Source organism: Opisthorchis viverrini (assembly GCF_000715545.1).
Source record: "Opisthorchis viverrini unplaced genomic scaffold opera_v5_463, whole genome shotgun sequence".
In the NCBI taxonomy this organism is placed as follows: domain Eukaryota; kingdom Metazoa; phylum Platyhelminthes; class Trematoda; order Opisthorchiida; family Opisthorchiidae; genus Opisthorchis; species Opisthorchis viverrini.
This window is the reverse complement of record NW_008752117.1, coordinates 59,987-72,653: the sequence shown is the minus strand read 5'-3', so window position 1 is coordinate 72,653 and position 12,667 is coordinate 59,987. Positions and strand designations below refer to the sequence as shown.

The window sequence follows — 12,667 nt, the reverse complement described above, 5'->3', positions numbered from 1 at the left end:
GCGGTGTGCAACCTATTCCGTCTACTAACTGTCTCACGGGAACATTTGGCTTATGGAATTTTGGAAGGCCGCAAATTCGGAAGGAACTCAACCTCTTCGTTGAGTCATTAACTAGAGGAAGCCCCAATGATGGGTGAGCGAATCAGCAGTGAATTTCGACACTTTCATCCTGGGTGCAATACAACAACCCAGAGGAAGAATCCACGGACTGCCAAAGTCGGAGTAACTCGCTTGTTAGCAGATCGTATCTCGTCCGTCGCAAGCGCAGTGCGTTGCGATTCAACTGTTTAGTGCAACGGAATGCCAATGACAGTGTTGCGATACCGGTTCACGGTCATTCGCGTTATCGCATGCAGGGATTTTGGGCAGCTTTTCAGACTACAGTCTCATGTGTAAAACCGAATTCCGGTCGAATGTAAATATTCGATACGACTGGACCTGTGCACTATGCAAATAACTGTAGTCGATCGATTGTCTACGCAGTATTCGCCAAAGTCCCGTTCGCTGCGATCATTTTCAGGTTATCTTGTCGCAATCCGTTTATTATTTGTCATAAACAAAGTTGTTCCATTCGGGCTATCCGCAGGAATTTGCCTATAATATGATTAATCAATAAGTTTGGTGATGAGTGTTTCTCCTCAGTAAAGATAAGCGTTGGATTAAAATACCCAAAAAAAGCCGCAAACTTCGGGTTGGACGGAAATTCTATTCGGACGCCCCTGAGATAGTGTGTTTAAATTCCTTGCGCATTCCATGAGAATATTAGGGAAACATTGAGCGTCAGGTTTAATAGTGTAAGAAATCCTGGGAATTGTTCTGTGGAAATTTCTTCATGCAAATAAAGGCCTTATATGCCCAAAAGCTGAGAAGCACCTCGAAGCCATTTCATCCTTACTGGGACTCATCAGCGGTGCGGCATCTCACGACATCCAGGTAGTGTCGAACCAAACCCGTGAACGTCCAACTAGTGCATTCAGCACTTGACCAGTGAGTCCCGATCGGCGCATTGGCAGTGTGATTAGCTCTCACCAAGATTTGACATATTGCCGCTCATCCTACATTAACGGATAACAACATTGCATGGTCACGTGTTGACCGCCTACTCGACGGACCAATTCCGGGAAGAAGTTCCGCAATTCCTCAAATTGTCCTTTAAGTGAACCCAATCTAAACTGACATTCCGCGAATCACTGTAAAGCAATTTCATCCTATTTGGGAATCGCCAATAATGCGCAACTCACAAAACCGGGAATAGATATCCGACTCAAGTTGTCCGATCGAAGTTGTGATCGAAGTTAGAAAAACCCCATCTACAATTTGTCAGCCCATTGTGATTCGACGGCCTTATCTAGCGACAAAGAGAAAGTACTCCGAAAATGTCTATTACTTGTGCAATTTTCTTGGGTATATTGTAGCGGAGACTGGTTAGCTAGAGTAAGAATACTTTGACAACCATTCTCATTTGCACACGATTTCTAATTTGACGGGAGCTCGAATGATGGCGGAACCTGCGTGTATTGTCCAAGAGTTTAGAGCAACTTCACTAGTAATGTAACATAAACAACAGCGCATTGCTTTCCACAAACATCGTACGAACTGGAATACTGAGCAGGTTGTTTGCCACATTCGGTTGAAGCGGAAGATCACAAAGAAGCATTTCAGCTGGATTCATCTTTGTAATTTATGTACCAGTGAATGCAGGGAAGCCGTTCGCCGCGGTTTATCAGGAAAATCGAAATGCACAATTGCAGACAATAGGACAGGAAATTAAAACTCTTTCGTGCACCTTGTTTCAAAATAAACTATTCTACTCCATATTATCATTTTAAACGCGTCTTCCTGAACGTCTCTGGATACTCACTGACGAACGGCCAATTATAGACGGATGATACCCTCCGTAACCCAATTTTCTCATCAAACAGAAGACGCGGATTTCGACCTTGCATGAAGAGAGACTTGCCTTCGGTCAGCACACAATGAGCTAGCAACGCCCTAGGAACCGGCCCCCCCCCGTTTGGCCGCCAGCAACTCGTTGATCGGGGACTGCACCTACCTGATGAGCCCTAAGAAGGGGAAACCGGTCCTTGGCATTCGACGAACTTTCAGCAACCTTATGAGAAGCGCACTACAAATATACATGTATCACGATATCTCGATTTTGGTAGCCACCGAAGCATGCGGCGCCCTTCTGCAGCAAATCCAGTTGCTTGGAAATATCACAAACGAGAGATTCAGCTTGGTTCCAGGTGTGTTTTCCGAAAAACCAAATTAGTTTGCAAATGAGGGAATATTGTCAACTGTTGAGTTGTTCGTTCTGAAAGCAAGGCTGTCTGCCGTAGTGAGCCGTATTTTTCATGTGTGTGCCATCTCGGGGTACTTGTCCATTAGCTTCCGGGTGACTCTGGGACGTTTTTTAGTTACCTGTTTCTTTTTCAGTTCCCAATACCCCATCCATTTAACGCGGCGACGGAAAACTTTTGTAGCCATCCTAGGTGTTTTTGATCGGTCTCGATATGAGATCTTTGTCCAGACAGGTATGGCCACAACTTATCCATGACTCGGACAGTTGGTTTACACACTTTCTCAATCGTTGAGTATTTCTGCTCAGCGTTGGTCGGTAAACCACTGGCAAGTTCGGTAACTCAATTCCTTCGCTTTAGGACTGTGCCAATACCGCAACCAGGAGCGTCCGTTGCAACAGTGAACATTTGTTTGGTGAACATCTGGTCAGTTACTGATCCAGTATCCCCGCTTTAACACGTACAGAAGCCTCATATGCTTCTCTGGTACACTAGAATTCCCGATGTTGACGGAGCAAGTCGTAGAGTCGAGCAGAAGCCGCATTGAAATCCTTGACGAACTGGCTCTAGTATACTGCTTATCCATGAACCCCCGTAGAGACCGCTTAGAATCGGGAACAGCACAGTTCTTGAACCTTGCCAGCTCTTCTGGCAGTGAACCAACTGCACGTGGCCCACGTTATGCCCAGTTAGTTTCACCGAACTCTAAGCGAGCTGAGGCTGAATGAACGGACTGCAGCTGTCCCTTCGGTTTTTGAGATTTTCGATTCCCTCGAGCATTCCGGACATTTCACGGTGTTGGGCTTGCTTTGCGAATGCTGGCAACTAGTTGTCAAGGCGGAGAACCGGGAGTATACGGCGCTCACTTTTGAGAATATTCTTTGGTAATTCAAATTGATTTCGTTTTGTTTGTCTGGCTGACTCAATATCCGAAGCCCAGATGGTGTAATATCATCATTTTTCCACTTTGGATCAACCACGGATACTGCGCTCTTGACAGAATTTGCAGTCATCTAATCGCTTATTATATACAAGTGGTCGAATACGAGGATATTAATTCTTGCAGCGGCAAGGCATGAAACTCTTGCAGCCTTGAGCATTTCGAGCGTGCCTCTGTAACGCATTTTTTTATGCGTTCAAGCTGTTCGTCTAGTTGGTCCATTCGTTCTGCAGCTCCTCCACTTTTGAAATATCCCTGTTCCCCTGCGACTGCAACGTGGCCAGTGTCGCCCTTCGCAGTTGCATCAGGAGTTCTACATTCATCTTATCAGTTGCTATTCGGAAAATATGTGAGCAGTATGAGGATGTGAAGCATGTAACAAACACTGATGAAGCAGCGGTGTTAAACGACTCTAAATGAAATAATTAGTGGATGCGAATAGACAACAAATTCAAATTTTGAACGAATTCTGGTGCCACATACCCATCAATGCCTCATTCCACAGATCGTAATTCCATTTCGGTGATTGAAATTTGGAAAATGCGGATCACGAGGACGGAAGTGTTTCATATATTCATGCCCTCACAGGCGAACGAAGTGTGGGTTATCTGCGGTAATATAGGATACATTCAAATTGACTGTAAATCCAGATCTAAATACTGACATGAAATCGTTAGCTGAAAACATCTCCATCTACTTTGTCCCAAAATTCGTCACATGATTTTAGAACTCCTTCGTGTAGAAAACAATTCCATTGTTGACGCATTTGGAGTTGAGTCTGTTATTCCGCGGTCCGATCTAACTGCATTCTAGCCCAGTGACTTCATAGAGCTCACATATGTTAACATTCGCGCTATCACAGGACATTTCATACCACTGGTTTATAGCTGCACTTTTCTTTACCGCAAGCTACCTCTGTCACTTTAATATTTCCGTTTCAACCTCGGGACTATCAATCATCAGGTTCAAAGTTCTGCGCCCACTGCGAACTAGTATCACCTTAATGACATTTGTGAATGCGAATGAACTCGAACAAAGGATTCCGAATGTGAGTATTATCAGACACAGCCAGAAGCACTTGCGCTGTATTGGGCCGTCTAAGAGCGCCTTCTGAGCCCTTCAAGCCAGTACAAGTCTTCTTTGTACTCAAGTTCTAACATTTCTCCTGTCCCACATTCTATGCAACTCCAAAGTGTTTTCCAACACTCTCGCTAAACGCCTCCTGGTCCGAAGGATATTCTACCAAAATGTGCTTCAGAATTTCCTTCAATCAGGTCTCATCTGCTCCGTTTGTACACCTCTTCTCAATAACATGAGCACATTCCATATTTGTGGTCATCTGTCTTGGGCCGCAGTGGCGTCCCTTGATGTCCTGAGGACAATCATTGGAACGATGCTTCGAGTGTCAAGCCATAAATCCACTGTGATGCTGACTTGGTCGATAGCGAGCTGCTATGTAGGCCACCAAGTTCACTCTCTTGGCTGCACAGTGTAATTGCAGTTGCACTCAAAGGTTCCGATCAGTCGCTCCAATTCCTTCCTGACATTTGTCGATGAATTTCCTTGCTTCTCAAAAGTGACACAACCATCCAAAATTCCTAGACGAATTTAATTTCGCATCATCGTTATTATAATCCTATGGCTACAAAGTTAGTGAACGTTGGTAGACATTCAATACGACCACCGAAAATGGTTCTATCTTGTATAATTCATTCGTCCACGTGACGAACACCTGTCCATCCTTTTGTGCAATATGACATGAACCGCGGGTGTTCATGTGCATTAAAACTAGTAAATATAAACAAATCATTAAGGGGTTTTACCGTGCCACCCAAAACAAGAACGAGTGTAGAGATACTCCTCAATTCTACACTGGAGCAGTCAAAATGACAGGGTTAGGCCGGGACCGCGAACCCTCTGACCAGTCAGTTCGCTCCCTACCCACTAAGCTATTTCGAGATATCCAGAAGCAATGCCCTCATTCCAATCCGGGGAATCTAATAGTTGTTCTATGATTTCCCTTGTCAACCAAGACAAATATGGAGTGGGGTTGACCAAGTTACATGATTCCCTTCTGTCGTTTTCATAGCACGTTCAGTCCGGGAAAATACTGACATGTTAAATCCCTTGCACCTTGTTCAATCTAACGTCCCTTATAGTGGAAAGCGAAGACATCATTTACGTTAGTTAACCTGCAGCCTAGAGAAACGCAGCGCCAATTAAGTTTTGGCTTGTCCCGGGAATTTCGATTGGATCAAATATCACACTCATGCATCCACACTATCACACTAGCCATCCTCGGGAGTGGAATCGTTAACATGATTTATCCTTGGGACGCACGGAGGGCAATGAACCAACTGATCACGGAACAGAATTCACAATCCAATTGAAGGAGACCAGTATACACGAGAAAGTTATTTGTGTGAAGTTAAGTTAAGACGTGGGTAATGTGCGGATGAGAGTATCTGTATCTATCAAGTAGGTCCGATTCCTGAAGATAAACCTAGGAGCGTCGGAACCCAATAGGACCCTAAAACTACACCAATATCTCAATAGGAAATACGACAGGCATCCAGGCCAGTCAATCATTCAATGAATTCAGCAACAGCTGATGAGCGTTCATGCGCGCCATAGAAGCACGACCGAATGTGATTTGCGTTCAGACATCTCACAGGAACACGATAGATGTTGAAGGTGTTCAATAAAAGCCATCAGTCTGCCGGGGGCTGTTCTAAATTTTTCCACTAGAACACACTCGCTTGTTTGGAATAAGGCTGTTGTGACCTTTTCTGGCACAAAGCACAGGGGTAGGAAATGTAGTTGGATATATCAGCAACATTCCTTTTATATCACCCTGAGATTTATCCAAAGACTTGTTGTAGCTGAAGAGCTCCACCAGCTGGTAGCACAAACTTGCTTCATTCGATTGCTAAATTGTGTATGTGAACGAAGTAATTGGATTGCCGTCTAAGTTGGGATTTTGGCTTGATATCACCATCAGGTGTTTGTCTGTCGTAGGGTGCCAGTGGATTACGCGGGTGAATCACATACCCTCCGATAGACGGAAGGGGAATGACTGCGGCTCTCATAAAGTCACAACACAAAAGTTAACGGGACGGGGAATCTATGCTTCTTGGCTTGCTTATCGCCAATTCCTTGCAGTCAGCACAACAAGCTACCAACTACCGAATGACGACGTATTTTCTGCTGGTGTTATGTAGTCGCAGGCTCCTACCAGAGAACATGTTACCTGGCTCCAAACGGCGACTAATTCATTACGGTGTACGAATGTTTGTATAATGTAGTCCATATTTCACATACATTATTCCGTCGCAGTCTGTGGGATGATTTTGTACGTTTGTCCCAAGATAGACATCCGTGCTACGTGTGAAGTAACTGTCACACCGCGTCTACTTGTTGGCGTTGATTCGTGTTTGATTTATTCGTCTGCGACTTTCTATCAACCTTGCATTAATTGAACATCATATTACACGCCTATCAAATGACAAGTGTGAGACTTGACGTGACTTGCTGAAAATTTTTCAGCAATCTTATGGGTAGCAGGTCATTTCACGCGTAGCTTTGCAGATTTTGTTGCGTATGAACGGAGTGACCAACTGGCCTACGTTGTCGCATGGCGTTTTATTGGTCATTTCATAAGCAGTTATTCTTCCGCCCATAGTAATCGGTTTGTACATTGTGCTGATTTACGTTCGCTACTGCGCATCTAATGTATCCAAAATTTCTTCTTTGGAGTAACTAGATAACGATTCTGGACTAGACACATCTGCAACGGAATCGATCCCTTCTCGTCCCAAGCGCATGAACATCGGCCAGTTGATGAATCTGATACAACAACATCAGGTTGACAATGTGGTAAGAGGACAACTGCCCAAAACAGACAATCCCAAAAGACTCCATACCAGTGTGATTGTTGGACAAACTAAGGCCTTCCGAACGACCTCATCTAAATATAAGGTGAAGTTTTGAATGGCTGTATGAGAACATATTGAAAGTCGGTGGAGCTAAGTTTTATGATGCGTCTCTATCACGGCTAGAGTGATCACGAAAAACGTAGAAATTTGAGCAGTGTATTTGTGTCGACAGACGACACAAAACTGTTTTACTTGTGTCGGACGACTGGCCAAATTTTGGTCGTCCTGTGCACCTATCGTGCACTGGAACGTCAGCTCGGTGGAGGCGTTTTGATGAGTCAACAAGGTTTGAGAATCCGGACCGTTTTACCTAAATGCTTTTGTTTTTTACCGAACGACCTTTGGACGGCTAACTTGAGGAAGAACACAACGCACGTTTCGCGACGATGACAAAACCCGTTACGGATCAGCTGCAATACATTTTGTTTTGGCAAAATCAGGCAGCAACGGATGTGTCCGTTAGGAAAAGACGTTGTGGACAGAGTTAGTGAGGATTTCAGCCTCGTGTCCTTTGCACAGCTCCAATATTCGAACTGTATGCTGAGCTACCTCGAAGACATGAAGACAGATAGTTAACAGGATTTCAGCTAATCGTGGAAGCGAATGATTCACCAAGCATGTGAAGGACATAGGTTCCTACATTTTGAGCATAGTATTGTACTAATGACTAAGGGTGCTTTCAAGCGAACAGGAAGGTGTATTTACATAAGATTTCTCCTAACGTTCACCAACAGGCTTCAGCATTCTCTTAAAAACCTGGCCAATATGCTAAGCAGTGTGAAGATATTCACTGAGGCTCACTGAATGTCAAATGGATATTGGGTCCGCGATTAAATCTGGTATTTGTGAGAGGGATTGGTGAGTATCGGCATAACGGAATTCTGGATAAAGACTCGTCCGATGCGAGTGAAATAAACGCGAAGCTTTTCAGCTACGCAGCAGAGGAGTTAAATTGTGCGAACTCTACGAAACAACATACATAGTAAATCTACGACCGGGCTCGCCCTACTTGAAGCTCATCAGGTAGTCGCAGTCTGAGAGTTTCCGTCAACCTCATGTTCTACTTTTACCCGACAGATTTTGTCAAATGCTCGCGCTAGTAAACGGATTTGGTTTTGACAAAGGTCACAAGTGAACCGCCAATGATGGTTCGCTTCCACGAAATGATTATCTAGAACACATTGCCAATGGGAACCCAGGAAATGTGCCTAACTGATGAGCCTCAAGAATGGCGAAACAGGTCGTCAGCTGTCTAAAACTTCTCAGCAACCATATGTGTATTCCAGTTTATGTAACTAATCCTGCTGTGCCATAAGTGAGGTATTTGGAATAGTAACGAACGTCCACGATAAGATAGGATTCTGGTTGCAACAGCCGGCGATCCTGAATGCGGAGAAAGAAACCAATCGAGACTGTTTTAGGAAATTTGAACTCAGTCAGGCAACATGGTTTGTTGAAAATCCGCCGAAGTTATACAAGTTAGTCATCCATCCAGGGAAGTGTCTTGGTTGTTTTCAGTTAAACATCATCCGCCGTTAGATCAAATCGTATGAAAACAGACGAACTAGTAGAAGGCCTGTGCTTTTCATTGGACTTCTTCTGTACAGATTAGTTCTGTGTGTTCCAAAAATAATCGACGATTCGTCGAATCAACAATGGTATGGTATGCTTTTCGGACAGATGTGACATTGATGGTGTTTTTGCCTGTTTGTACTTGATCAATTCCAAATAGTGAAATTACTTGCAGAATTTCTCCTCTACGGAAACAGTGTAGAAGAGAACATTACCAGTACTCCAAAGGGACGAACCCTAGTCAGTCACACGTCGCAAAAGCTGGACACCCGTTGCCTTTCAAGCAAAATACTTGCTGACAGAATCGAACAAGTTTTGTACAAAAAGGGCTGGTCTTGTTGACGAAAAAGCAGAATAGGTATCACCCTATACAGAATAACGAGAGTTCGAGACAACAGACATTTTTAAATTATCAATAAAACATTGAAAACACGATACAAACACAATGTTATACAGAGTTTTACAGCTCCGGTCAACGGCAGAATGACTGTCCAGCACGGAATGATTTTGTACTTGAGTCCGAAGGTGGACATCCTTGGAAAATGTGAAGCAACTGTCACACCTCATCAACTCGATGGCGTTGATTCGTCGTTGATTTATTCGTCTGCGATTTCCTACCAACCTTGCTTTAATTGAACATCATGTTATATTCCTATTAAATGAAACCTAGAATTTTGAGGTGTGCTGTGAGTTGCTAAAGACTTTTTCAGCAATCGTATGGGTAGCAGTTCATTTCTACAATAGTTGTACACACTTTGTTGTGTACCAAAACCTTCCCTTCTGGAATAACTGGATAATGATTGTGGACAAGATACATCTGGCTTGGAGTCGGTCCCTTCCCGTCCCACGTGCGTAAACATCGACCAGTTGATGAATCTGGTGCAACAACATCAGGTTGGCAATGTGGTAAGAGAACAACTGCCAAAACAGACAATTCCGAAAGACTCATTACCAGTCTGATTGTTGGACAAACCGCAGCCTTCCCAAGGTCCTCATCCAAATATCAGATATAGTTGTAAAGGGCTTTATGAGAACATATTCAAAGTCGATGTGGCTAAGTTTGATGATGCGTCTCCAGCATGATTTATTGATCAAGAGAAACATTGAAATTTGAGCTGTGTGTGTATGGGTCGACAAACGAAACGAAACTGTTCTACCTGTGTCGGCCGACCGGCCGATTTTTGTTCGCCCTGTGCACCTATCGTGCACTGGTACGTCAGATATGTGGAGGCGTCTTCATGCGTCCCCAAGAACTGAGAATCCCGACGGTTTTACCTAAATGCTTTCGGTTTTTCCCGAACAATCTTAGGACGGCCAGTTTGATGGAAAAACACAACCCACGAAAAACACGATACGGACCAGCTGGAATCCAGTTTATTTTTTAAACATCCCACAACCCGATTTGTGCCCGTTAGGAACAGAAGTTGTGGACAGACTCAATGAGGATTTCGCGATTGTATCCTGCTTGGCACAAGTTCATTAGCTGAGTTGTGTGCTGGTCTACCTCTGGGACCTGAGGACAGAAAGATAACAGAAGCTCAGCTAGGAAATCAGTCCTGGCATGCAAACGAAATATGCAACACGCATACTACGGACCGAGAACCAGGCATGTCTAACACAGGTTTGCACCAATCCCTGACATTGCTTCCAATGAAACAGAAATGTGTGTTCACACAAGGTTCAATCTACCGCACACCAACACAGTTAAACATTCCCGAGAAAATGGGCAAACTATGATGCAAAAGAGGAGGGAAAATTGTCAGTCAGGCACACTGAATATCGAGCGGATACTGAACCCGAGATGAGAAAAAAGTCACTTATGAGAGGTGTTGGTGAGAATTCGCATATCTGAATTTCGGACAAAGCGAAGCGTCTTGATGTAAACTGCTTCATTGCTAGCAGAGGACACGCCAATTTTTTCAGCTACGTAGCAGATGAATGAAACTGTGAGAACTATACGAAACAAAATACGTCGCCCCTTTTCGGAGCCCATCAGGTAGACGCATTTCGAATTGGACAGATTTTGGCAAATGCTCCAGCTTCCATACAAATTCGGTTTTGACAGGGGACACAAGTGAACCACCAGCGATGGTTCGCTCCAACTAAGTGATCATCTAGAAAACAAGGCTGATGGGATTTCAGGAAGATCGCCTACGGTTGAATCCCAAAAAATCTAAACCGAAAAGAACTGAAGTGAAATGAATTGAACTTGACTGGACTGGACTGGACTGGATTGGACTTGGCTGGAATGGACTGGACTGGACTGGACTGAACTGAACTGAAATGAACTGAACGGATCGGAACTGAACTGAACTGAACTGAACTGAACTGAACTGAACTGAACTGAACTGAACTGAACTGAACTGAACTGAACTGAACTGAACTGAACTGAACTGAACTGAACTGAACTGAATTGAACTGAACTGAACTGAACTCAACTCAACTAAACTAAACTAAACTAAACTAAACTGAACTGAACTCAAGTGAGTTGAACTGAATTAAACTGAACCGATTCATCTACTTTACTTTCAACCTTCCATCAGTTGCCCTAGTGTTAACGGGTTATGACGGAAAATGGCCTACAAAATGTTCAACTAATGAACACTACGTGACGTCGTGGGTGAATGCATTGGCTAGTAATGGATGCATATCTTTGTGCACCCTTGTTTTCGCGCATCACGAGGTCAACTTGCCTGCAGATTTGTGAAGCAGTGCGTCCGGAATTGATCAAATACTTCCTGGAAACACATGCGCTCCTCCCTCTTGGACAAACCCATTACCGTTGGCTTATGGTGGGTTGTCACATCCACGACGATATCGCGAAACGTTTTCTTGACAATGTGGCTAACCTGAAAGAAGTCAGAAGAATAGTTGTGGCGGCATGTGATTCGCAAATCTAAAGGAACCACGTTTAATTTTTGTGTAGCTTCAAGAAACGGCCGCTAAAACATTCGACTGATGACCGATTATTTTCTCGAATGCATCCTCTACTCCACTCTTATATTAAGCAGCTTTTAATCGTAATTTCAGTTATTTTTTGGGAACAGTCCCATAAGAAAAAGGAAACTACTAACCTGAAGTTCACGGTGCAGCCTTCGCCAGGCGGCTTCATGTTCCTCCTCGGTCGCTGTCTCCATCAATCGTCGAAAATGTAATATCAAATGCGCCTGGCCAGGCCCCTTTCGATCTACAGCATTTGGCTGGAACCCAGAAGACAATTAAACATCACTTGCAATGCCGATAGGAAGAAATTGTCTTCAAGACTACTTGCTAACAGGAGGAAACTACACAAAATCACTCGTCTGTCAGTGTATCGCAAATTACTGACAAAATTCATTCTCCTGTACATCAGTTTGGAGTACGTAGAACATCACTGAACGTTTAACGTTTTCGCTGAATACCTGAACATGGGTCTTAACTCTCATGCCTAGGTCAATGCCGTGGAAAAGTCCTACCAAACTCGTTGATGACACAATGATCCCGTTGCGGAATTAGGTAGCACCTTGAGTGTAGCAGGTGACAAATCCCGTGCTCTTTTCATGGTCAGTGGTAAACACTATGTTCCGTCGGAGGGTGTAACATGAATTCCACGAATGTTTCGAATCGGTTAAACGCTTGTCTTTTGGACTGATTGGTTTTCAATATAAGCTCGATTATCACTGACCATGCTAAAGACAATCATCGGACGCTCCACGTGTTTGATCTACGATTCACTCGCTCCACTGTGTTTATGCGGACTGGCCGCGATTCATCAAAATGCGTGCCTATAGTTTTGTCTATTGGTCTATGCCTGCTGTCAGTCAGTTTGCCAGGTAGTCTTTCTAATTGGCTGTTTATCTATCTATCTGTCTATCTATCTATCTATCTATCTATCTAACTACCTATCTATCTATCTAGCTATCTATCTATCTATCTATCTA

General features: G+C 43.9%; 1 protein-coding gene across 1 annotated transcript in view; it reads right to left on the bottom strand.

Annotated features, from left to right (window-relative positions):
* The window catches only part of T265_11189 (hypothetical protein), a gene marked incomplete at both ends in the record, with an annotated part of 86,444 nt that overhangs the window by 65,034 nt on the left and 8,743 nt on the right, over positions 1 to 12,667 (bottom strand). Inside the window, 2 exons of the mRNA XM_009177784.1 lie at positions 11,437 to 11,689; positions 11,822 to 11,947. Of these exons, the coding sequence (XP_009176048.1) occupies positions 11,437 to 11,689; positions 11,822 to 11,947 (379 nt within the window). The remainder of the gene's footprint in view (positions 1 to 11,436; positions 11,690 to 11,821; positions 11,948 to 12,667) is intronic.